Source organism: Hydra vulgaris, chromosome 11, assembly GCF_038396675.1.
Source record: "Hydra vulgaris chromosome 11, alternate assembly HydraT2T_AEP".
Classification (NCBI taxonomy): Eukaryota; Metazoa; Cnidaria; class Hydrozoa; order Anthoathecata; family Hydridae; genus Hydra; species Hydra vulgaris.
This window is the reverse complement of record NC_088930.1, coordinates 10242501-10269917: the sequence shown is the minus strand read 5'-3', so window position 1 is coordinate 10269917 and position 27417 is coordinate 10242501. Positions and strand designations below refer to the sequence as shown.

General features: G+C 29.9%; 2 protein-coding genes across 2 annotated transcripts in view; one reads left to right on the top strand and one right to left on the bottom strand.

The window, feature by feature from the left end:
* Positions 1–1289: 1289 nt before the first annotated feature.
* On the top strand, positions 1290–9076 carry LOC136086834 (uncharacterized). Its single transcript, XM_065809327.1, has 2 exons — positions 1290–1365; positions 7011–9076. The coding sequence occupies exons 1-2, from the start codon at positions 1290–1292 to the stop codon at positions 9074–9076; spliced, it is 2142 nt and encodes a 713-aa protein (XP_065665399.1).
* A 14250-nt stretch (positions 9077–23326) lies between these two features.
* The window catches only part of LOC136087392 (uncharacterized), a 5103-nt gene continuing 1012 nt past the window's right edge, over positions 23327–27417 (bottom strand). The window contains exons 3-9 of the mRNA XM_065810043.1: positions 27405–27417; positions 27007–27159; positions 26571–26889; positions 26109–26489; positions 25593–25834; positions 25264–25439; positions 23327–25143 (exon numbers count right to left, since the gene is read on the bottom strand). The exon at positions 27405–27417 is cut by the window's right edge and continues 98 nt beyond it. Coding sequence (XP_065666115.1) covers positions 23367–25143; positions 25264–25439; positions 25593–25834; positions 26109–26489; positions 26571–26889; positions 27007–27159; positions 27405–27417 — 3061 coding nt within the window. The 3' untranslated portion in view covers positions 23327–23366. The remainder of the gene's footprint in view (positions 25144–25263; positions 25440–25592; positions 25835–26108; positions 26490–26570; positions 26890–27006; positions 27160–27404) is intronic.

Below are 27417 nucleotides of genomic sequence, written 5' to 3'. Positions count from 1 at the left end.
AGCTATAGAACACCACATGCATAAAATATGTAAGAATCCGAATTCGGTGTTTGGATTCCAAACAAACTAAATGTAGTTAGCTAAGTAAACTAACGGACACTTACATAAACGGTTGTCTTTTCATGGTCATACTTTTTGTAAATTACAATATTTTTCTACAAAATTTAAAATCTGTCGATAAATTTAGTTTAAGATAGTTAACTTGAAAATTTTATTGCATCAGTGCCTTCACGTTTGGGCGAGGAAGGGGGGCCAAGCATTTTAGAGATATAAATATATATATATATATATATATATATATATATATATATATATATATATATATATATATATATATATATATACATATATATATATATATATATATATATATATATATATATATATATATATATATATATATATATATATGTAAATATGTATTGCTATATATAAATATATAACATGTATAGTATATATGTTTATGTATATGCACATATGTTAATATACATAATAAATTAATATATGTACATACAGTATTGGACAAAACATTTGCAACCAACATCGAGCAATGCTAAAAAGTGTTCCTAATTTTACATGTCTTAAAAACGAAACAAACTATACTACCACAGCAAACAGTTCAGGAGTCTGGAGCTATAGCACGCCATCACATGAGCAATCAGCTGACAAGTGACAGCACACAGGCAGAATTTCGTTGACAAGTGCCATTTTGCAGCTGAAAAAACAAGTGCAACTTTTTTGGTTTGTTTCATTTTCTCAAGTCTGGTCCGTGTCAACGTCACGGAAGTTTTTTAATAATTAAAGGAAGTTTCCAGAAGTTTCCAGAAGCATCCAGAAGCTTCCAGAAGTATCCGGAAGAAACGTCTGGAAGCATCCAGTAGCATCCAGAAATATCCAAAAACATTCAGAATCATCCAGACGCATCCAGAAGCTTCCAGAAGCATCGAAAAGAAGCATCTAGAATCTTCCAGAACAGGTTCACACAGGTTCATTTTACTATATAAGAGACATGTAAATCGACATGTAATTCAGTCAGTATATGGAAGTCAATCAGTCAGTATTATCAAGACAGTTTATCGAAGTGAGTTTTGTCAAAGTGTTTTATCGAAGAACATCAATACAAGAAGTGAAATACAACAAGTGTTTCATTACATCAATGAAGTCCACATCCAACCAAAACTTTGTGTTCCACAGACCATTATTGTATCATCACAAGGTAAATATAACACAGTAAGCCTTGAGAAGCGTGATTATTTATTTTTATTATTTTTATGACTTCAAGTGCAAAAATGGCTCCCGACAGTCTTGGATTGAAACTAAGAAAGAGAATTATTGGCAATTACGTAAGTGGAACATCACAAAAAAGTATTAAGTGATAAATATCGCGTGAAAAAATGGACCGTATCAAGACTATGTTCCAAATATCGTTCTACGGGCAAGTTAGCAGCAGATAACAAAGGTGGAAGACCGCGTTCCACCACTTCTAGAGAGGATTCTATGATCGTCAGATCCGTCAAGAAGGATCCCTGGATATCATCAGTCGAGATACAAAAGCAATTAGAGCTGCCTGTATCGGACCGAACAATCAAACGACGTGCTGTTGAAGCCGGATTGTTTTCTCGACGCCATGCAAAGAAACCGCTGATTTCACTAAAAAACCAGAAGAAAAGACTCCTGTTTGCTACATCTCATATTGACTGGAATGTGCAGAAATGGCGAACTGTCCTGTTTAGTGATGGATCAAAGTTCAACATCATTGGGAGCGATGACATTTGCCGTGCACGTCAACCGGCCGGAAAACGCCTCGATTTACGTTACTGCCATAAGACCGTGAAGCATGGTGGAGGCAATGTAACGGTCTCGGGGTGTTTTTCTGCTAACGGACTAGGTCCAATACATCGAAACGATGGAATAATGGACCGTTTCATGTGTAAAAATATCCTGAAAGATGTTATGTTACCTCATGCTGAATGGAATATGCCAATAAAATGGGTTTTTCAGCAAGACAACGATCCGAAACACACTGTGGTTTCAAGACAACCACCTATAGGTGATGGATTGGCCGCCTCAATCTCCGGATCTCAACCCTATCGAGAACCTGTGGGAGATCGTCAACCGCAGAATTAATCGTGAAGGTGTTTGTAATAAGGATCAACTGTTTGAACAAATTCAAAAGGCCTGGGCAGCAATTCCGCAAAGTTTCATTGATCACCAGATCGAATCTATGCCTCGACAATGCAAGGCTGTGATCGACAACAAAGGATTCGCCACGAAATATTGATAGCGAAATACAGCTTGGTCAACATTTTGTCGAGTTGCACTTGTTTTGTCCAGAAGGAAATCAACTTTTTTTAATACTTTTGATTAATTTATTAACTATCGTGTACAAATAATGATCTTTGTGATGAATAAAACTTGAAGAACTTTGTCTGTAAACAGTTACATGGTTATTTCTCTAAATTGAAAAAATGCAGCACTTTTGAATAAGGAAACTAAGTTAGCATTATTTGGTTGCACTCGTTTTGTCCGATACTGTATATATGCACAAACATTTATTTTGATATAGTTAATTTACATTCCACCTATATGTTAAATTTTCTAAAAGATTAATCTGTGCAATTCTAAATCGTGATCGAAACACAGTCAAATCATAAAAGTCATAAGAAATGAGTCTTACGCGAAATGATTAATATTGAAAACAAAACCTAAAACCTGTTTTTTTAGACTCAAAAAAGGAGTTGCCTGAAATACACGTACGCTTTACTTTGGGCCAGTGTATAAGGGATGGCATAAATGTGCATAGAGGGACATCTCTCCTATGCATTTTATGTTGGCAAACTAGGATCTTTAGTCAAAAATTTAACTTTTGTATTGGTTTGCTAGCGAATTATAAACAACATTAAGACAGCGTAGTTTTATTACTATTTTTTTTTTTTAATTTGTTATTCATTCAAACACATTTAGAGAGGAAGTGGGGGCATATCTCCTCCCATAACGTTTGGATTAGTGTTAAATGAAAATAAAAATAAAATGTATTTTTTAACAGTTTATTTTAATAATCACATTAACAAGCTATGAATTGCAACATTTAAAGAGGTAAGTTTTTAGAAAGAATAGGGGAGAGTGGGGAGAAGTGGGACACGTGAACTTTTTTTCAGGGTAATTTCAATATTACTTTTTTATTTGATGTATAAACTGAACCAAACAAGTTTTTACGAATAAATCTTCTTTTTAGGCACCGGTTCAATCTCCTTAGTTTTCCAGCCATATATAACTAAGTATATAATTTTTGCTTTTAGAGAAACCATGCCATCGGGGTAAAGTGGGATAAGTGTGAGTAGAAGTAGGACAAATAAACTTAAAACAGCATTTTAACACAAATTATTAAATAGAAACTGATAAAATCATAAAATCACCTAATCGGCATAAAAATGTTCAAGAGCTTTCACCAATCGAAATAATCAAATGGCGACGGAAAGAAGCGGGACATAAATGTTTCTTTTTTCTGTCCCATTTTACCTCAGTGTAAACACTTTTTAAAGATTTATTTCAAAATTAGGGCTTCTAGCGCACGCAGGGAAACAAAGAAATTTTTACTAAATAGAGGGGAAGAAATTTAATTGTTTACATAAAATAACAGTATTTAGGCACCACTCCTAATTAGAAATTTCAAGCTGTCCCACTTTTCCCGCGTCCCACTTCTCCCCACTCTCCCCTACAGTTTAATTGCTTGCTTATTAGGTTATGTTAAAATCAAAAATAGTTTTCACTTGATGAAATAACGCTGATAACTCATATTGTTAATACCAAAACCAAATATTGCTTCATCAACAAAAAACAACAGCAACAACAACAACAACATCAACAACAAACTATTTATTTCCATTAATCATTTTTAGAATAGTATTAAGATAATAATAGTTATTGTAATAATAAAAATAATAATAAAAATAATAAAAGAGTAAATGAATAAAACAACAAAATTAATACAAGTTATATTTATAATTATAATAATATGTTGTAATGATAATAATTTAAAAAATGTTTAAAATTTTAAAAAATTAAGTAATATTAACAAATATTACAAGTATATTTTTATTTATAATAAAAGTTAATGGCTTATAAAGATGGAGACGCTCAGACCGAAGTTTATAAACTATAACTTTGTATTTTGTATAAAGAGTCGACCGACATTCTGTTTCAGTATTAGTTTCGGCCGAAATTTTAATTTGAACCGATACCAAAATTTCGGTTTGGTACTTTTTATAAATTCGGTAAAAAGCGAAATTTCGGTTGAAAAACATACCGAAAGCCAAAAGTTTTGAAAGATTTTAAACTTTTATCTAACTTAGAAAAACAGTTATTTTTTGAAAATTTCACAAAATGTTTTGTGAATTTTCACAAAAGTTTTAAGAACTTTAACAAAATACTTCGAAAAAATCTTGTTTTGCAGAGAAAATCTGCCAGTTCGCGACGTTAGAATTATCTTGTTCTATCTCCTCTTTTCGAAAAAATTGATTGGTTGTTTTATGCCCCTCAGAATAATGTTTTTCTACTGTATTAAAACCTAGTTATAAGTAAAAAAGTTGCAGGAAAAACATTTAAAACAGTTATAAAAATGTTTTTATATGCCATCTCCTCAAGTTTTTATTTTTTAAACTGTTTTATCTTTAAATTCAAAAATGTGAAGATAGAATAGGGTTGTTTGCCGATAAACAAAACATAAGAAAATTTCGCATTTTTATCTTTCCTAATTAAAATTGCTATTACGGAAGTTGTACATGCGCAAATTCACCTTCCGTAATTATACTAAACATTCATTAAACTGTTATTAAAAAAAAAAATTGTTATTATTTAAATAAGAATAATGTTGTTAAATGATTCTTCAATAATTTATAAATATATATATGGCATACATACATACATACATACATACATACATACATACATACATACATACATACATACATACATACATACATACATACATACATACATACATACATACATACATACATACATACATACATACATACATACATACATACATACATACATACATACATACATACATACATACATACATACATACATACATACATACATACATACATACATACATACATACATACATACATACATACATACATACATACATACATACATACGTATATAAATATATATATATATATATATATATATATATATATATATATATATATATATATATATATATATATATATATATATATATATATATATATATATATATATATATATATATAAGGTAATAAAAGCGAAAGCTCATATAACAGAATACCTCAAAAATAAAAATAAAATGAACATAAAATCGTTCTATTTGAAAACAAGTGAAAGCTATTTTTAAGCATTTTTATATATAATTAAGTTTTACTATTCATTACTTAAATTAGGTCTTTTTTTGATTTCAACAAAAACATTGTTTCCCGATTACGCAATTACATTCGTATGTTAACGTTGTTCAAGTTATCTTTATTATTTAATTCTTAGTCATAAAAAGACATTTAAAAAAGTTTTTTTTATGAAAGTCTTGGTTTATTTATAAAAGTTTACAACTGAAACTTATCAATACCATATAATAAAAGTATTATAGTAACTTAGTTAGTTATACGTGTTTGATTCATAAAACGAAATTAAATATTTATTATGCCGCGTTTCGTAAATTTTTTTCTAGTTAAGAATTGTTTTGCAAGTTGCAGTGCAAAATAGTTTCGTTTCGAAAGAAATTTGGTTTTTTATCATTATTTCAAAAAATTAAACCTTAAAATGTTACTGTGTTACAATACTGGAAAGAAAATTTTATTACAAACATTTTGGTAAATAAAAATTTTCTTTTTTTACAATTACATCCGTAAACTAACGAAACTACGTTAAACCAACGAAAGGCTACATTTCGTAAGTAGCATTTGCAAAATGAACATCGCCGGTTTTTTTGTTTCGCAAAATCTGGTACAAAAAAAAACAGCATTCCTAATTCTCAATATCCTAGCGAAAGAATTTTTAATCTTACATAAGGGATCATCCATAAATTACGTAACGCAAACTTTCATAATAAGCAAAACAGAAAAGATCAAAGGTTATTCTTTGCAGAATCTTAATTTAAATAAAAAATTAAATTAGCGCATTAAGTTTAAGGAAAATATATTTTGGGTTGCGTAATTTGTGGACGATCCCTTATACGATTATAAAAAAACAACAAATGTAAAATTTTATTTCTAAATAAATTTTTCTAATGATATTAATATTGACTAGCCGAAATGTCGGTATCGGTTTTGGTAAAATATTTGCCGAAATGTCGGTTTCGGTTTCGACACCGAACTGGAGCCAGGGCCGTTTTTGGAGGGTCGTAGGCTCTAGGCACTTTGCATAAAAATGTAGCTGTAGGCCTTTCTTTCAATTTAAATGTCATGTACACGTTATTCAATTTACATTATTTTTTAATTTTTGTACATAGTCGTTAATGGGCCGACAGTCGCTGTTTGTTTGATTATTCTGTATCTGTACACATGTTATGCCTTAAAGAAATTAAATTGTAACCATTTCATTAATTGTATTTCTCTCACTATCATTACTTTAGTAATGATCATGAAAAGCCATTAAAAATTCAGCAATTTATGGTTTGTTATTTGTTTTAAACGTTTGTTTAAATTTATCAATAGTTTACATTTATTTAAAAATGAAATTCTCAGAATTCCACGTATTATTTTAAAAAGTACGATTTTAATTGGTAGGTATTTTATTTGTTATGATTACGTTTTTGTAAATTATTAATAAGTTTTGTTAAATGTAATGTTTTATGGAATATTTTTAAATGTTTTCCCCCTCTTTATATGGGTTAACATATTTTATTTTATTTTTATGTTTTATGTCTAATTTATACTGAATATTTATTATGATTTTCAGAAATTCAAGTCATGTCCGATGGCGATGGGTACAAGAGAAAGCACGAGTCTGGCTATATTAAACGGCAGCAAAAGCAAAGGAAAGAGTATGCATTAAAAAAAATGATCGGAAAGTAGATGCTACTTTTGGCAATGACCCTTCAATAAACTCTTTCGTTTCTTCAACAAGTCCAGAAATAGTAATACCAGAGCTAGAACTATTGCTGACTGACACTGTGGAACAATGTGGTTGTGCAATGAGTTTTACAAGTGAACCAGTTATTCAAGCAGATGCGGAACCAACAGTAGCAGATTTAGGATTGGGAATAAGGAATAGTAAGGAATCTATTTCAAATGATCCTGCTGAATGGGAAATAAATGCTGATCTCATAGCTTATTATGCAGAGAATATCCCATCACAGAATTTGAAATCTGATTTAAGTTTAAAAGGTAGACAATTTGGTGAAAAGATTAGATATGTACGCAAGGAATATTTTATAAGAAAACTGGTAAATGGAGAAGTTATCAGCAGGGATTGGCTCATATATTCGCCTTCAACTGGTAAACTGTTTTGTTATATTTGCAAGATATTTGGTTGCAAAACCGGCAGTGCTGGTACTAATAATGCACCAAGGAATCAATTTATAACTGGTTTCGATGATTGGAAAAATGTTTTTGCTAGGATAACCTCACATGAAAAATCAAAAAATCATTTTGCTGCTGTGTCGATGATAATGCAATACAAAAAGTCTACTCAAATTGATGTTGAACTTCAGAAGGAAAATGAGAAGTCTTGCAAATACTGGACTGAAGTCTTGAAAAGGGTTGTTGTAGTGATAAAGTTTCTTGCTGAAAGGGGATTAGCTTTTCGTTGTGACAATCAATTGCATAACTCTCCTAACAATGGAAATTATCTTGGTTGTATTGATCTGTTAGCTGAATTTGATCCATTTCTAAGAGAACACGTTCAAAGATATGGAAATCCAGGAAAGGGAAATGTATCATATCTTTCAGCAAACATATGCGATGAATTCATTAATATATTAGGAGGCAAAGTTTTGAAGCAAATAATTTTTGAAATCAAAGATGCTAAATATTATGGAATTAGCATCGATTCAACCCCTGATATTAGTCATGTAGATCAGCTCACACTTGTTATTCGCTATGTACTCAAAAACAGAAATGTAGTAAAGCGATTTCTTCAATTTATTCCAGTTGAACACCATGATGGAGAATACGTATTTAATCTTGTGGTTGGTATTCTTCAGTTTCATGGAATAGACATCAAAAATTGCCGATCACAATCATATGATAATGCCAGCGATATGAGTGGAAAATATTCTGGTGTGCAAGCTAGATTCAGAGAGATTAATCGTTTAGCAGAATGGGTTCCATGTGCTGCCCACAGCCTAAACTTAGTTGGTTCAGCTGCCGTGGAGTGTTGTTCAGCAGCTGTAAATTATTTTGGTGTCATGCAGTCAGTTTATAATTTTTTCTCAGCTTCAACGAAGAGATGGTCAACTCTTAAAGAACTTCTTAAAGAAAACGTATTTGTTTTACAAAGCTTATCAGAAACTAGGTGGTCCTCTAGAAGTGATGCCACAAGAGCTTTCTATGCAAATTACTTACAAATTCGTCAAACATTATGTGAAGTCACTAACAGCAAACATCAACCACCAGCAGCTGTTCATGAAGCGAAATCACTGGTTAAACATTTAGACTACTTTGAAACTGCGTTAATGTGTGTGATTTGGAAAGATTTACTTCAAAAGATGAATATTGTCAATAAAGCCTTACAGGAGCCGGGTATTGAGCTGTGCACCATCATTAAACTGTACGATGGTCTCATACAGTACTTTCATGATACACGCAGTAAGTTTGAAACATTCGAAGGCCAGGCAAAAGATCTCACAGAATCTGATTACAAAAAAGCTACACAACGCAAGCGAATACGGAAGCGATTTGATGACGAAGTTATGGATACAAGTAATCCCAGTTTAAATGTTAATACCAGTGATAATTTCCGTATTCAACAGTATTACGTTATCATAGACAGACTTAATAATGAGATGGAAAAACGCAGAGCAGCTTATAAAGTATTGTACGAAAGGTTTAACTTTCTTCTTGACAACAGATCTTTGTCGAGTAGTGGCTAAAACCAAGGCACTAATTCAGATGTATCCATCAGACCTCGAAGACAAATTTACCGATGAGTTTTTGCTGTTTTCTCAAATGTTTAGTAATGGTATTTCGGTGTCTGATAAGATTAAGCTGCAAATAGACAATAAACTAGTTGCAAGTTTTCCAAATGTTAATATCACTTTCAGGATTTATCTCTCTATATTAGGCACGAGTTCAGAAGGGGAACGTTCTTTTTCAAAATTAAAACTGATGAAAAACTGCGTTCAACTATGGGACAAGCCCGACTATCATCCCTGGCACTGCTATCAATTGAAAATGAAGTAATGCGGGAGATGACATTTGAAGATGTTATAGTTGATTTTGCAAATACCAAAAGTCGAAAAGTTAATGTCATCTAATTATACTGTTTGATTATAAACATTTTTATCAATTATGAATATTATGTTGCATCTGTATGATTTGTATAATAAAACAGATAACATGCTTTATATATACACAACCAAGAGTAATACATTTTGGTCAAGTACAATCCGAAGAGTTAATTAAACTTTTTTGAATTTTAAACTCGCTAATGTCGTGAATATGATGCAATTGCTTTAATTGTTTAAAGCTGCTCATCAGCAATTTATCTGTACTGACAATTGTATCATTTTTTGGTTTCACTGCAAGCCTCTGAGTACCTCGATTGTGAAGTTCACCATTTTGAACTTACCATCTATTTTACTCTGTTTTAACGAATTTCCTATGCAATTGTTGCTCTTAAGTATGAAATTGTTCTGATGACTGGTGCTGATTTTTTAAAATTTATCATATTGAATTTATCATCAATTTTCACTCTTTTCTAACATTGCCTGACAAATATCCTATGCAATCAATTTCATAGGATATTTGTCAGACAATGACAATTTGTCTGACACATTATTGAAAAAATTTGTATATTTGTAATTATTAATATTTTGTATAATAAATTATTGAAAAAAAATATTTTAGATAAAGTATTTTTGAATTAAAATATTTAATTTATTATAATTTTATCATATTTCATTCAGTAAAAGACTTGATCAAAAATAATTTCAAAAACGTTTAATATTTAACAAGAAAAAGAGTAAACATTGTCATTACAATTTCATTAAACTCTTTATTTCATTTTACACTGTTTTACTCTATACTTTTTAAATCTAATTTACAATTAAAGTTATAATGTATGTATAATTTATGCACTAAAGCGTTTAATTATGTAACTCTAGAATAAATACTATGATTTGATTTCTTTATCTATTTTTCAGCAAAATAACAAATCTAAATTTACAAAGTCCCAAGTTCATACAAGTAGAAAGAGCGCAAAAGAAAAAAATTCAAGAGAGTTCTGCATATGTCGTTATTGTTATGTTTTTTTTTTTTTTTTTTTTTTTAATACTGTTATTTAGGTGCCCCAAGACACGGCGATTTTTTTTGATTGATTTTCTCCCACTTGCTATGGTTTAGAAGATTTTCGGAAACGGACGTAACGTAAACAATTTATTTTATTTTTTACGCGCCAAGTAAACAAATTTTCTCTAAATAAAAATTCAAAATGGTTTCTTAGCCATCTTTTTACCGATAAAGTAACCTACTTTCAAACTCGTGGATAGACTCGATCCATGATGCATCTTATGATCTAAAAATTCACACATTGGTTCATAATGTGTATGTCTAGAATTCCAGCTTGTAACCTATACCTTTTGATGACTAATGTCGTAAATATATATGTATTATAAAACAGTGATTTTTATGTCTATTTTGCTTAAAAATACTATTTAACTGTAATTTAGACATATAGTTGTAAACTGGAATTTGAGATCAAAATGAAATTTATCTTTATAAGTAATAACATTGATAGTTAAGGAAACCGTCACTTAGTCTATCCAGCTGATTATTTCTAGTTTTTGTCCTATTTTTTTAAATAAATTGAATTTCTATATCTATATAACTTTTAAAGAGCAGATTTTATAAAAAAACGTATGATATGTATTTACACTTTAATAAAAGCTAAAAAAAAAATACATAAATATATATTTATAGCCCTAATACAATGCTAAAGATGGTAATTTTTTTCAACTTTTCATAAAAAGCAAACGTTTGCGGACGTTTTGGACCAAATTTCGTATTTCTTTAAAAAATGCTTTGGGAATTTTTAAGGCAAAAAAAATCGCCGTGAAGAAGACCCAACGGTCTTGTCACAGAGCACCGCGGAAGTGCATTTAACCAGAAAGTTCACGCCTCCTTCCTTACCGTGACGCGAAAATATGTCCAAGGCTCGTTTCGAACCTAGATCACTTGCTTATAAAGCAAGCGCTCTAACCACTGCGCCATGGCCGCACGCCATGTGCATGCCATGTGCGGCCATGGCGCCATATGTTGTCTTTTTAGGACCAATACCGTAATATATAAATAATAGCGGCATGTACAGAACTATTTTGCAATCTCTTCATTTTCACTTTCTTTCTAACTGGTGGGTTACCGAACTAACGCAACATTTACTTTTTAGTTCCTAGTTCCAAACGTTTTGTACAAGAAAATTAATAATATCACTACATGGTAAACCGCAATGGTATCTACGCAAAAAGAGTTAAATTTATACTCTTTATTTCTAATACGATATGGTACTAAGAAAAAATACTGAATTGTTCTATAGAAGTATAAACAGATGGAAGTTCATCAAGCCGCAAACATCAAAGCAATTTCATATCGTCTCGAGAGTATGCTTGTAACCGACAATAAAAAAACAAAAAAAACAAGTTTCACTGAACAAAAAACAACATAATTCACTGAAATGAGTTTTATTAAAACATTAAAAAAAGAATTATACTAAGGATAAGCTACATAGTTATAACCATTAGTTATTTTAATTATTTAACAAAAGGTTTATTAAAACTCGGTTATTAAATAGAACGACTTTATTTTAAAAGCATATGTTTGTCTAAGCTTCTTTTCTTGCTTCAAATCAATACACGATATTTGATTCAAAAGACAACTAAAACAATTTTCAAAAAAAAAAAAAAAAAATGTTTTCTAAATTACTAAAGCTAAAGTTTAGCTGTATATCATAATTCTATTCATTCTTGTAATACTCTATTCATTTAAAATGAAGTTGAAGAAAAAGTTGTTGCTTGCTGTTTTGTTGTCGCCATTTTTAATGTTTATACTTGGCGAACCGTCAAAATACTACATTTTTAAATTACCTATTTGCGTCAACATACAAAGATTATGCGTTAGAGTACACGTCTTGATGTCATTTTCTTTTTGTCTACAAAACAAAAGGTTACAAACATAGTCTCCGAAGCATTTCGATGTCGTTGAACTTCCATTTGTTTTATACTTTCATGGTTGTACTGTATGAACCTGTATGATTTATACTTTCATGGTTGTACGGTATGAAACAATGACATAATTTAACTAGACGCATGGCTATCCGAGTTTTGCAAATAACTTTGTGAAGCTAGGGCCGGCCATTTTACGGAACAGCAAAAACATAATACGCAGCTATAAATACATTGAGAAATACTTATTTAAGTAATAATTAATAATAATTAATGATTAATAATTAATAATGAAATTTGATTGCAATGTTTTTATTACTTATTTATTGACAACTAATTTTTACTATATTTTTAATTTATAATATATCTATATATTAAAAAAGTTTTGTATACTTTTTAGATATTTTCTATATTTATTCGTAATAAGTAATGGTTTTTAATAAAAACCTAACGATTATTCACAATAAGTAATAGTTTCTATTAAAAACCTAACGGATAAAGCCTGCTTGAATTTTTTTATTCAGGTAATATCAAACATATATTTATTTTTTATACTAACTTTAACATAAATTTATTTAAAATGTTACTAATTATCTCTTAAAGTTTAAACTAATTTCAACTTTTTCTTTACTTTTCTTAAATTATTCATTATAGGTGTTTTGGTACTAAAAAATTTCAAAACCGGTAATACCATTATTCAAGCTTAAAAAAAAATTAATTAAAAGATGAATAAAAACGTTCGAGCTTTGTGTTCAAGCTAATCCAGCAAGTTTTATAGTCGAGTAAAAGCGGAAGAGGTTTACCAAATTCGTCTATTGAGTATTTTTGAATTATTTGACTATTGTGCATTATTTTAAATCTCAGTCAAAATCATGCCAGTAAAATAATTTGAAAATACTAATAAAGGGGTGTCTGTTTCTTGTCTTGCTCCAATGTTCTTCTGTCCAGGTTTCATGTTCCTTGGCCTACTCATACCACTGTGCCTTCATTAGATTTGTCAATCTGGGTTTTTCTTCAGCCAATAAGCCTTCATTGTAATTTTTAAAGAAACATTTAGTTTTTTGGCATTTAATTTTTTGGCTGTGGATTGAAGAAGAAATTTCTTTTTATTTCAGCCCACTGATTTTCTTTCCTTGGACTCATGTCCAAGGAAGAAAATCAAATCATTCCTTTTGCTCACGTGAACCAGAATTTATCAATTTTACCAATTCGTCATTGATAAAAATGATAAATTCTGTAGATTCCCAGCAAAACTTGTTGTCTATTTTTGTTTTGAAACTAGAACAGAATGGATAGCATTCCAACACACTGGCTTGAAAACTGATTGAAAGTAGGTTTGAATGAAATAAAATAAATGAAAATTTATTTTTGTTTAATACAACAACTTCTTTTTGTGTTTAAAAAAAAATATAAAGGTTTTTTTTTGTTCAAAAAGAATTTAAAACTTTTATAAAGTCTCTTTTTGAACATCTTTTGGATTTTTCTCAGTTGGTTTGCTTTAAATATTTTTTTTCATTTTTATCATATTAATCTTGTTTGTCTCGCCTAATTTATTAGAGTTTATTAGTTTTTTATGCGCCATTTTTTAAATATTCTTTTACTCTCATTTATGTTCTCACTGTGTCACGAAATGACTTCTAATTGAAACCTCTTTTCCCGAGAAAAATTTTTGGGGTATGATGGTACAAGTATGTAGGAGTACATTAGAGTTGGTTTTGAAATCTTTCATCATCGTCCGTAAAAGAAAAATTGATTTGAAATTTTTGATTTTATTGCTCCGAACAAAAGAGTTACATTTTATATCGAAAACATTTAAAACTTGTTCGAACATAATTCTTCAGTGTACTTACAACTTAGATACAACAGCAAAAAAAAAGTATTCAATTTCTTCAGAAAATCAAAAAAATAATCAGATTCTAGCTTAACCGATCAAGCAACTTAAAAAAAGGATTACTCTTATTAAATATAGTTCTTAAAAATTGATGTCGAAGGGTAATTTCTTACATATCATATGTTATAATACAGTATTTTCTACAATTAAGGTAAAAGGAATGATTGCTGTTGTAACCAATCAAACAGTTTAGAAGTTTCTTAGGGTAGCCCGGATAATTACTAGGCCTTTTCAACCATTGCTAGTGATGTTTGAAGTCATGATGAAGTGATTGTGTTCCTTTCTCTGAATAGATGCCCAGTGAGTGGTTGTGGCAATCAATAAACTGTGTCACATGAAAAAAGACTCTTGTTCGGGAGGAATCTTTTTGAGGTCGGAATCCTTGAATGCTTCAATGAGGATGCGGTAGTTGTCTTAAAGAACATTTCCAAAAGAAGCAAAAGAAGCATGAACAAATACATCAAAATTTCTGAATGTGTCAATGAATGGAAATTCAAAAATGCAAACATGTTTTTCCGCAAGTTATTAAAGCAAGTCAACATTTTGTAAAAGCTTTCTGCACTCATTACTTGTAAATTGCACTCCATGAAAAGGTTGTTGTTATTTTTTAGCCATTTCAGTGAAATTTTCCGTTGCGTACACAGAATCTTGAAGAGATGATTACCAAGACCAAAAAGTAAGTGAAGTTCAATGAGTGTAATGAAGTCCAAGATGAGTGTTCCTTCAGGTAACTTAATAACTGGCTCATGCACAACATTCTTAAAGTCCCTCACTTTTTTTGTTTGGGCACATGCTGATTAGAAACCTTTCAGTTTGAATGAAGCCAAATTTTTGGAGCTCACCAACCTGATAAAGATTCTTTGACTCAATGTTACACCAGGTACAAGGGTGAGCACTTGAATGAGACTGCAAACCACAAATAATGTTTACAAGTTTGTTGTTTATGACGACACAAAAGGCAATCTCTCAATCCTCAATTTATTCATAATCTGCTTTACATTGTCATAATTTTTAGAGAGGTTTTCTGCAATAGCCACCAGAAATTGATGCTTCACTCCTGAGTCCTTCAAGAGTAGTTTTTTAGTTGGGGAAGAAGTATTTGGTTCTAAGTTAAGAACCCACTAGAGATACTTTCAGAAACCACCCTTCTCCATTAACTCCCATCTTGATAAGTTCATTTGACTGAGGACCTCTGATCTGATCTAAAGTGTTTCTTAGAGCTTCAACATCTTTGCAGTACAACATAAGATGTTTGGATTCTTTAGTTTTTTAGATCTGTCTGAAATTTTTGAGGTTACAAAAAAGTCAGAAAGATTTTTTCAAAGAGACTCAAATTTTTCCCTGAAGTTTTTTTCAACTACTCGCTGAGGAACTGCTTTGTTAAATTTTGAAGTAAGCTTGTTCATCCCTCTGTTCGAAAGCTCAGTCTGATTTTGAACTTCTAGAAGTTGTTGAGCAGTCAAGGTGGATGTAGCTTCTCTTTATCTTGATGGCCCTGGAAAAAAACTTTAATTTAACATAACACAGTTTCTCATAACATAAAGTTTTCTTGTTGTAATAAAGGATTCACTTAAACATAAGCATATTAAATATATATGACAAAAATAAAACATTTTTCACCTGGAATAACTGGAAAATACCTTCCTAGTCCTTGAATAAGACGCACAGTGCCATGGGGTTAAGAAACCTTGTTAGCTAATACAGTAGCAGCTACTAATTCTGCTGCTTTTGTGTCTTTTGCTGCAACCTCAAGCAAGTTCTTCCGAAGCATTCCCTTTGTACAATTATGTGGAATCCCTCTTCCAATCAGTGAGAAGCATGCTGAATAACGTTTCTTAACAACTGGCTGTTCTTTCGGCTGAATGGTTGTGTTTGTTAGTCCAATCGGTTGAGGACTTCCAAACTTGGCTTTTCCCACATAAAAAATCATGTAATCACATGGTGATTCTCTTGTTGCAGGACGAATCTTTTTTTTTGGTAGTCAGTGAGGCAAGTTGAACATCTTCAACATTGTCTCTTTTCTATGGTCTACTCGATAATTTTCGCAGATACCAATTGGGACTCTTAGATCTCCAAAGTTGATAGCTAGACCAAAAACTTCTTGACAGCGTTTAACCTTAAAGTTGCCTGAGAAAACAGACAGCTTTTCTATTGTCATCATAAGTTTTTGCTTGATTTGGCATTTTAAATAGTTTTGTACTTTGCTCAAAAGGCACAAAGAACTGTTCGCAGGCCTTTGCCAGAATTTTAAAATTAATAAAGGGCCGAGGAACTCTTACTTAATCAAGGTATTTCTCTTTCTTAGTAACTTATGTGATAAAAATATACAAATTTTTATGCCAAAAATGTTTTACTTCATTTGGTTAATAATCTTGTCAATAGGCCAAAAAATCAAAATTTTCAAATCAATTTTTCTTTTACGGACGATGATGAACAATTTCAAAACCAACTCTAATATACTCCAACATACTTGTAGTATCATAATCCCGAAAGTTTTTCTCGGGAAAAGAGGTTCGAATGAAATGTCATTTTGTGACACGGTGTTCTCTCAAATAAATTCTGGTATTATATTTATAAGATATTCCGATTTTCATGCCAAAACGACTGGTAATACAAAAACGAATGGTAATACAAAAACGACTGGTAAACTTTTAGTGAAAACAAAAGTTTGCTTGTTTTTACTTTTTACTTAGGTAATCTAGAAAAAGATTTTCAAGTAAGAAAATGTTTAAAAAAATTAATGATGCATTTATGGTTTAAAAATGAATTTTTACTATAGTTCCAATGAAATTTTTTTATATTTCTTGGAGAACATTTTAACTTTGAGAAAAAAAAACGTGTTTTTTCTCTCAAAGTTAAAATGCTCTCCTCTTAATAAGTAAAAGTAAACGAACAAAAAAAAAGAAAAAAAAAATGACACTAACTTATTCTTTTCCGATAATAACATTTACGAACTCTTCCACACTATGAATGATGAACTTAAAAGTATATCCAAATGGATTAAATGCAACAAACTAACTCTTAACATTAAAAAAACAAATTGGGTTCTTTTCCACCCAGTCTCTAAAAAAGCTTCTTTACCCCGAAGTTTGCCTAAAATTTTTATTGATAACGTTGAAACAAAAAGACATAATGTAACAAAGTTCTTAGGTGTTTTTCTTGATGAAAATATCACATGGAAAACGCATATCGACTATAATAGTACAAAAATTTCTAAAAATATTGGAATTTTATATAAAACCAGAACATATTTATGTAAAAAAAGTCTAACTCAACTTTACTACTCTTTAATTCATGGTTTTTTAAATTATGTTAATGTTGCATGGGGAAGCACTGAAAAAAGTAAGTTAAAATGCCTTTATCGCCATCAGAAACATGCAATCCGTTTAATATATTTTGCGGATCGATACACTCATTCCAAACCACTTTTTATTGAAATGAAAGTTCTCAATAAATATGAGCTTAATGTTTTTAATGTTTTGTGCTTTATGCATATGTGGAAAAATGATATATCTTTACCCGTATTTAAAGACCTCTTTTGTTTGAAACCAATAAATAAATATACACTTAGAAACAACAATTTTATACATGAGCCCTTTTGTCGAACCAAGTTTAATCAGTTTTGTATTGCACATCGTGTACCCTATCTTTGGAATAAAATTGTTTTGTCCAATTTTGACAAGCATTTTACTTTTTCCATTTTCAAATATAGACTGAAAAATTTAATTATCTTAATGATGTAGTCAGGTTTTTTTAATTGTAGTTTTATATTTTCTTTATTGTTAACTACGTTTTATTTTTTGTTAATTATGTTTTGATGTGGTTTATATACACACGCTTGTAAAAGGTTCTGATGATAAGATCAGTACGATCTTCTTTCAGAAACCATGTTTGTGTTTGTGAAAGGAATTTATTTACTACGACAACAAATGTAAACTAGAAAAAGAAAAAAAAATTTATACAGTGTTGGTCTAAAAAACTTTTATTTTTTAAGAAATATTTTACATAGCACTTTCTTCAAAAGTTTTTGAGAAAAAGACACTTTTTGAGAAAAAAAACATGCGGAAACATATATGTAGGTAATAAAATTAAACTTTTTAATATTCCATAGGCATTACATAGGCAAAAAAAAAAATATATATATAACATAAAATCTTGATAGGCATATTACATTTTAAAAAAATTTTAAGAGATTGCATTTTAGCCTACAGTAAGATTTTTGGTGTTTTCTCATGAATCGTATTAATATTTTGCATAGCCATCATCCCCCCAGTGACGGGAGGATGGGGGTAATGCAAAAAATGGAGGACTTTTTCCTCCGTTCCATCCAGGGTGGGATGGGGGTTATGCAAAAATGGAGGACTTTCTGTCCTCCGTTTTTGTATAAACCTCAAATGTGGTACAAAATAAAAAAATATATCAACTTCACCCATTCGATAAGTCTCGAAATCTCGATAAGTCGGACATTTTCAAAAAATCCGACGTAATTAGAGCTTCGCATTATTTGGACATTCGTTTAGTCGGACAATATAAATATACCCCATTCATAATCCGAGTTAACTGGATTCTACCGTAATAACCGTCTGACGGCAATTTCTTAAAAAGCACCTTATCTACAGTGAGTATTTTTTTTGTTTTCAGTTAAATAAAAATAAAGCCTTCCGTAAAAAGTGCGCAAGAAGAGAATGCTTATGGCGGTTAGCAATATAAAGTAGAAGTCAAAAGTACGCCTCGTTTTCAAAATCGGAACGGTTGCCGTAATTATAGTTTGCGTACTTTTAACTTCTAAAACAAATGTTATATCATTTTATTACCAATCTAGAATAGACGACACAGGTATAACTCGCACTGTACTTTTGACTTCTATTGTTGGATTTGTACTTTTAATATCGCAAGTATTATAGCTGTACCTTTGACTTCTATTTTATGATTTGTATTTTTAACATCGCTATTTTCGGCAACTGTACTTTTGACTTCTATTTTATGATTCGTATTTTTAGCATCTCTACTTTTGGTAGCTGTACTTTTGACTTCTATTACATAATTTGTACTTTAAAATCGCTAGTTTTATAGCTGTACTTTTGACTTCTATTTTATGATTTGCACTTTTAACATTGCTACTTTTGGTAGCTGTACTTTTAACTTCTATTTTATGATTCTTATTTTTAACATCGCTACTTTTGGTAGCTGTACTTTCGACTTCTAAATTATGATTTATACTTTTAATATTGCTACTTTTGGTAGCTGTACTTTTGACTTCTATTTTATAATTATACTTTTAACATCGCTAATTTTGTTGCTGTACTTTCGACTTCTATTTTAAGATTTGTACATTTAACATTGCTACATTTGGTAGTGTACTTTTGACTTCTATTACATGATTTGTACATTTAATATCGCTAGTTTTATAGCTGTACCTTTGACTTCTATTTTATGATTTGCATTTTTAACATCGCTACTTTTGGTAGCTGTACTTTTGACTTCTATTTTATGATTCGTATTTTTAGCATCTCTACTTTTGACTTCTATTACATAATTTGTATTTTAAAATCGCTAGTTTTATAGCGGTACTTTTGACTTCTATTTTATGATTTGTACTTTTAACATTGCTACTTTTGGTAGCTGTACTTTTAACTTTTATTTTATGATTCGTATTTTTAACATCGCTACTTTTGGTAGCTGTACTTTTGACTTCTATTACATAATTTGTACTTTTAATATCGCTAGTTTTATAGCTGTACTTTTGACTTCTATTTTATGATTTGTACATTTAACATTGCTACATTTGGTAGTGTACTTTTGACTTCTATTACATGATTTGTACATTTAATATCGCTAGTTTTCTAGCTGTACCTTTGACTTCTATTTTATGATTTGCATTTTTAACATCGCTACTTTTGGTAGCTGTACTTTTGACTTCTATTTTATGATTCGTATTTTTAGCATCTCTACTTTTGACTTCTATTACATAATTTGTACTTTTAATATCGCTAGTTTTATAGCTGTACTTTTGACTTCTATTTTATGATTTGTACATTTAACATTGCTACATTTGGTAGTGTACTTTTGACTTCTATTACATGATTTGTACATTTAATATCGCTAGTTTTATAGCTGTACCTTTGACTTCTATTTTATGATTTGCATTTTTAACATCGCTACTTTTGGTAGCTGTACTTTTGACTTCTATTTTATGATTCGTATTTTTAGCATCTCTACTTTTGACTTCTATTACATAATTTGTATTTTAAAATCGCTAGTTTTATAGCGGTACTTTTGACTTCTATTTTATGATTTGTACTTTTAACATTGCTACTTTTGGTAGCTGTACTTTTAACTTCTATTTTATGATTCGTATTTTTAACATCGCTACTTTTGGTAGCTGTACTTTTGACTTCTATTACATAATTTGTACTTTTAATATCGCTAGTTTTATAGCTGTACTTTTGACTTCTATTTTATGATTTATACTTTTAACATTGCTACTTTTGGTAGCTGTACTTTTAACTTCTATTTTATGATTCTTATTTTTAACATCGCTACTTTTGGTAGCTGTACTTTCGACTTCTAAATTATGATTTATACTTTTAATATTGCTACTTTTGGTAGCTGTACTTTTGACTTCTATTTTATAATTATACTTTTAACATCGCTAATTTTGTTGCTGTACTTTCGACTTCTATTTTAAGATTTGTACATTTAACATTGCTACATTTGGTAGTGTACTTTTGACTTCTATTACATGATTTGTACATTTAATATCGCTAGTTTTATAGCTGTACCTTTGACTTCTATTTTATGATTTGCATTTTTAACATCGCTACTTTTGGTAGCTGTACTTTTGACTTCTATTTTATGATTCGTATTTTTAGCATCTCTACTTTTGACTTCTATTACATAATTTGTATTTTAAAATCGCTAGTTTTATAGCGGTACTTTTGACTTCTATTTTATGATTTGTACTTTTAACATTGCTACTTTTGGTAGCTGTACTTTTAACTTTTATTTTATGATTCGTATTTTTAACATCGCTACTTTTGGTAGCTGTACTTTTGACTTCTATTACATAATTTGTACTTTTAATATCGCTAGTTTTATAGCTGTACTTTTGACTTCTATTTTATGATTTGTACATTTAACATTGCTACATTTGGTAGTGTACTTTTGACTTCTATTACATGATTTGTACATTTAATATCGCTAGTTTTCTAGCTGTACCTTTGACTTCTATTTTATGATTTGCATTTTTAACATCGCTACTTTTGGTAGCTGTACTTTTGACTTCTATTTTATGATTCGTATTTTTAGCATCTCTACTTTTGACTTCTATTACATAATTTGTACTTTTAATATCGCTAGTTTTATAGCTGTACTTTTGACTTCTATTTTATGATTTGTACATTTAACATTGCTACATTTGGTAGTGTACTTTTGACTTCTATTACATGATTTGTACATTTAATATCGCTAGTTTTATAGCTGTACCTTTGACTTCTATTTTATGATTTGCATTTTTAACATCGCTACTTTTGGTAGCTGTACTTTTGACTTCTATTTTATGATTCGTATTTTTAGCATCTCTACTTTTGACTTCTATTACATAATTTGTATTTTAAAATCGCTAGTTTTATAGCGGTACTTTTGACTTCTATTTTATGATTTGTACTTTTAACATTGCTACTTTTGGTAGCTGTACTTTTAACTTCTATTTTATGATTCGTATTTTTAACATCGCTACTTTTGGTAGCTGTACTTTTGACTTCTATTACATAATTTGTACTTTTAATATCGCTAGTTTTATAGCTGTACTTTTTACTTCTATTTTATGATTTATACTTTTAACATTGCTACTTTTGGTAGCTGTACTTTTAACTTCTATTTTAAATTTTAACATCGCTACTAAAATGACTTAAAGACGCCACTAATCAAGCAGAAATGCGAAATGATGAGAGCTGTTCAAATTATATCGCCCAAAATAACAAATCACTTGAGTATAAAGAAAATTTATATTTTCAACATGACAAATACAATATAGTAAAATAAAATAACACATAACAAATAGCAATAAATAGCTTTGGAATGTTACCAATAAACAAAGTTAGTGTTAAGTTAGTACCATAATAGTATTGAATTCCAGCTCTTTCTCTATTTTGTTGGCTTATGATCAATAAAGTAAATTTGGAATCATCAAAATATACTAAATTAAAACCATATTTCCACAGTAGGCAAACTAAAACAAAATAGTCGAATATTACAAAATGGCAGAACTGAAGAATTAAATACACAAACAAATTAATAAAAAGTTAACTATCAAAGTCTACTTTTTATTAGTAATTCAATATTTGAAGCATTTCAGCAAGCTTCTAACAATAACAGTAATAAGTATTATAATATATATACATAAATAAAAAATAAATATTAAAAAGCATTTTACATAATAATAAAAAACATAATTGAAGCTCATTTATTGCTTGAATAACTTCAATTAGGAATTTTTTTAACATTTCCACTTACCAAAATTATGACAAATATTTATCAAGTTTGAAAAATAAACCATAAAAATATTTTATTTAAAAAAGAAAAGTTTATAGGCCTCAGAGACGATTATAGACTAATAGCAATAGAGAAGCAATATTTATTAAAATATATAGAAACTCTATTAAACATATTATTTTGAATTTACAAGACAACTGACATTATAGTACATAAGGCAAATGATTATCGTACATAAGGCAAATGAGAATCTGATAAAGTTGCGAAGCCAAAATATAAAACTCTACATCAATGTAACTATGATGAAGAGTGCAAACTTACATTACAACACTGCAATGTAAAGTTTCAATGCTTAATCCATCTTTAAGATCTAAATTTATAAGTAACAATCACACTACCAATATCTCGGTTAAAATTGAATGTATTCAATTTTAATCAATGAGGATACATACCTGAAAAAGTTGAATTGTTCAAAAACTCAAAATTAAATTTATTCATTTCATTGTGATGACTTGTAAGAATTCTTACAATTTATAATTAATCATGTTAAAAAAGGCTGTTGAAATCAAAAGAAAACTCTGTTTTATTGTAAAGAATAGTATTATTTAATACAATAAATAATCATGAAACTGTACTTGCACAACAATGACAAAACCATGATGATCTACGGTTCTTTAAAAAGAAGACAAAATCTGGAATGTTTTCACACATTCTGTGGAACCACTGTTTACACCCATTACACTGCGCCATTTGTTTATTTTTGTTTTGATTTTCCATGGGATTCCAAGGCATCCTACAATTGCAAAACAGTTCAATTAAAAAGTCTTTTTGAAAGCATCTCTTGCAACTTGCTAACGATTGAGGGAACGAAGAAACTTTATTAACTTTAATGCAATGTAACATATGTGTCCTCATTTCTGATATAGAAAATGTTACATTATCTGGTTTTGTTTTTGTACTTGCAACATGATATATAAAAGCAATAGCAAAGACACCACAATCCTCTCCATTTGATTGTTGTTGCACTGGTAATACGCAAACAGTTAACTTGTCATATGTGCATTTCATGATGGCACATATCTGTTGTATTATAAAATTAGCAACTTTACCATGAAATAAACTGTCCATCAAGAAAACCTCACCAGGTTTACAACCATATGTTGAAACTGCTACCCAGTGATTACAACCATCATGTAAAACTTGAACAAAGGGTTTATTTATGTAGATACTGAAAGCAAGATTTTGCCCGAGCACAGTGTCTTGAAGGCCATTTACTTCTTTGAATTGTTCTTTTATCATGTTTTGAAAGATATTTATAACATTGTCAGATAGCCATTCATTGTTTAATATATCTGAAAAGTCGCTCTGACTAAGATTTATTTTACTTATGCAGTATCTTTGATCTGTATCTACATTTTCCTCATCACTGAAAATTATTATCGTGTTATCTGCAAATTCTTTTAAGTTTTTGTAGTCTATCAAATTATTATTTATAACTTCAGTTTCTACATTGCTAATTTCCTCTGGTTTCAAGGTTACTTCAATTTTGGAAGCTGCCAATAATTTTTCCTTTTTTTCCCCAACACGTTTATTTTGCGTACTCTTTTTTTTAAGCGCTGGTAGCTTATGATATTTAATGGAGCTTTTCGTTATAGGTATTTTTTTAATTTTATTAGGAAGTAGGGGCAAGCAACTTTCTTTTGGTACATCACTTTTCACACTTGTGATGAGATTGTTTAACTCTTTATATGTACTTTCAAGGAGATCAGTATCATGTTCAATTAAGAAACTCAGACTTCGTAAGTCATTCAAAAGGCTTCTTAGGGATTCACCTGTTATAGACTTCCTTCCTGCATTTTTTATCTTTTGAGTATCAGCCTTTACCAACGTTTCACCCACTTTATTTGTCTCAGTAATAGATGATTTATATTCATTGTAGAAGGTTTCATTGAAATAAGTAGATGTACTGAGTTTATCATTACATCTTTTTATCTTTGCTTTATCAAGATCAAAATCAATATCAATATTTAAATAAGGAGACATTCGGTATAAAAGAGAAACTGATTCCCAATTCCAACAAGGATAATTTTTGAAAATGACAAAGAAATGCTTGCAAGGATAACAAGAGTTTTTCCAATCCATGCAGGTACAACTAGGCATGTTGTCTTCATTTCCAAAATCTACTACATATTTTCGTTCTTTGTTGTCTCTATAATATCGCAATGAGAATTTTCCAGATCCTTCAACTTTAAGTGCTGTTATGTCTAAATTCTCAGCAAGGGATTTCTTTACTAGACAATGCTTCACCATTGGTCGAGGGCGATCAATCATCCAATCATCAACATCATCAGAATAATGCATGTATTTAGAGCTCATTAATCTGTTGTTGTCAATATAGCTACAAAAATAAATAACTTGTTTCATTATAAAATATGTATTACAAAATTATTTAACGGCGACATAAATAAAAAATTATTATAAAATTAAAATTTGTCAGAAACAGCTAATTTTATCATACCTTTCATACTTATCAGAAAGAAAACCGTCAATTACTATAGATAACATTCCACTGAGAGAACTATTTCTGTGATTCAAAAGATACTTGTGTTTTAATGTGTTGTGTTGTCGCTCCACACCATTATTTGTATTGCAATTGACCAACAAACGAGTCTGACGATATGCTTTCACCCAACGCTAATAGTAAAAAATAATTAGAGTAATTAATAGCTGCCTCCACTGTAGTTGCCTGTATACTCTTTAGAGGTAAAATAAAAAAAACAAAAACTATACAGTTTTCCATTTGCAGGTTTCACTCAGCTTTCAAACCCTCAACAAATAAAAACTTACATGCTTTATTGGTAACCAATATCTTGATAAATAATTTCTTAGAGTTTCATTATTTATCCAATAAGAAGAGTTTTTTAAATTCTGTATTTCAGCCTCGCATATCCCAAGTGTATCTGCACGGGCTATCATTCTAAGTAAGCATAAGATCTTATATCTATCTTGAGCTAAGCCATTGGATTTTGTTTTCAGCCAACGATCCCACGCCTGTTCTCGGTGAAAATCACATATGAATACAACACAACCTAAAATGGATATTGGTTTAAATAAAATAACTACTTCTCCATCAATTCAATACAATAAAAAGGAATAAAAAATTCTACTTAAAATTATCATAAACTTCGATTTTTTATACTTATAATAAATTTATTAGGAATGGCTGTAGTTTTTTTAATATCAATATTAAAGAGATGCACAGTTTAGTGCATCTCTGTAATATTGATATTAAAAAAACTGAAGTCAAAATTTATTATCTATTATAGTTTGGGAAATATGAATAGTAAAAATTTGAACTCGCACCGACAAAAACCTTCTCTAAACTATTAATTTCTTCAACACAATAATCTGACATTCCATATTTCGGATTTACGTCATTATTCCAAGACCTTATATACAACAGAGCTTCACTGATAGAACTCTCAGTTTCGTTTTCACACACAAATAACCCAACCACTTGATAATCAATGTTGGTTTTTACTACAAAAAAGAAAAGTGGCAATGCATAGCGTGTGGTACGATATGTTGCATCCAACAATACCAGTTCATTACCATATTTAGCTAACAATCTCTTCTGCCATCCATTTTGATAAACAAAGAGTAAGGAAGTTTCGTTTGTACCTGTTAGTTTTACATTGTCATCTTCATGGTCACTGTCAACAGTAACATCTTCTACAGAATGCCCTGAAGTTTAAAAATATTGTTTTACTAAAAGCAATCCAAATATGGATATACACAAAACTGATCAATAAGAGAATAACAAACCTTTGGGTCTAAAGAATATACTTATAGTAGGATCAGATTCTCTCCATTCCTTGATCTTTGACTGGAGACATTCTTGATCAATAAGAGATTGGCATAACTTTCGTCTTGAAATTGTTATATGATTTTGAATGGTGGAATTCCGAGGATAAAATCTTTTATTTGAGGGTTCTGGTAGAACATGACCAGCTTTATTAAAATTGTTCTTTACTTGGATTTTTATTAAGCGTTTCATTTCTTTTGTGCTCGATACACCCTCTTTAACGTACATGTCAATAACTGATACCAGTTCAGGGTCAATTCTCTGTGTTATACCAGCATCCTTGTATAAATTTGTAGGTATAAGTGTATTCTCACATAGTAAAGACAAAAAAAAAATAGACCTGGACAAAACCTAATATAAATACCAAATAAAATGAATAGAATAAATCGAAAATACCTTGGCAATCATATGACCATTGTGTGACAAAATATCTGGTACTGCAATGCAAAATTTTCTGATTTGTTTGATTTTTTTCTTGGATAATGATGATATTGCATACCGCAGCTCCTTTGATTTTGCTTTTCTATTTCTGACGGTATCCACGATGAGCTAAAAATAAAAGTTTCATAAACATACATAAAGCACATGCATAATATCTTTATTCACACATAAATAAATAGATTCATATATACTTTTTTGAACAGTTATAGCAAGTGCTGGAACTATTTTTAAAAGTTTGCTCATAATAAAAGTTGCAATGAAATGAAACCTGTCCTGACCAGAAACATTTGTAAGTATCAGTTTAACGTCTTAATTAGGATGTAGGTTTACAAACATAAAAATCTTCTACTCACTTTATATTCCGGA

Coding starts and splice junctions, on each gene's coding strand:
- LOC136086834 (XM_065809327.1), top strand. CDS start 1,290: ATGGCTCCCGACAGTCTTGGATTGAAACTAAGAAAGAGAATTATTGGC. Junction 1,366..7,010: donor AAGTGGAACATCACAAAAAA/GTATTAAGTGAT, acceptor ATTAAACGGCAG/CAAAAGCAAAGGAAAGAGTA.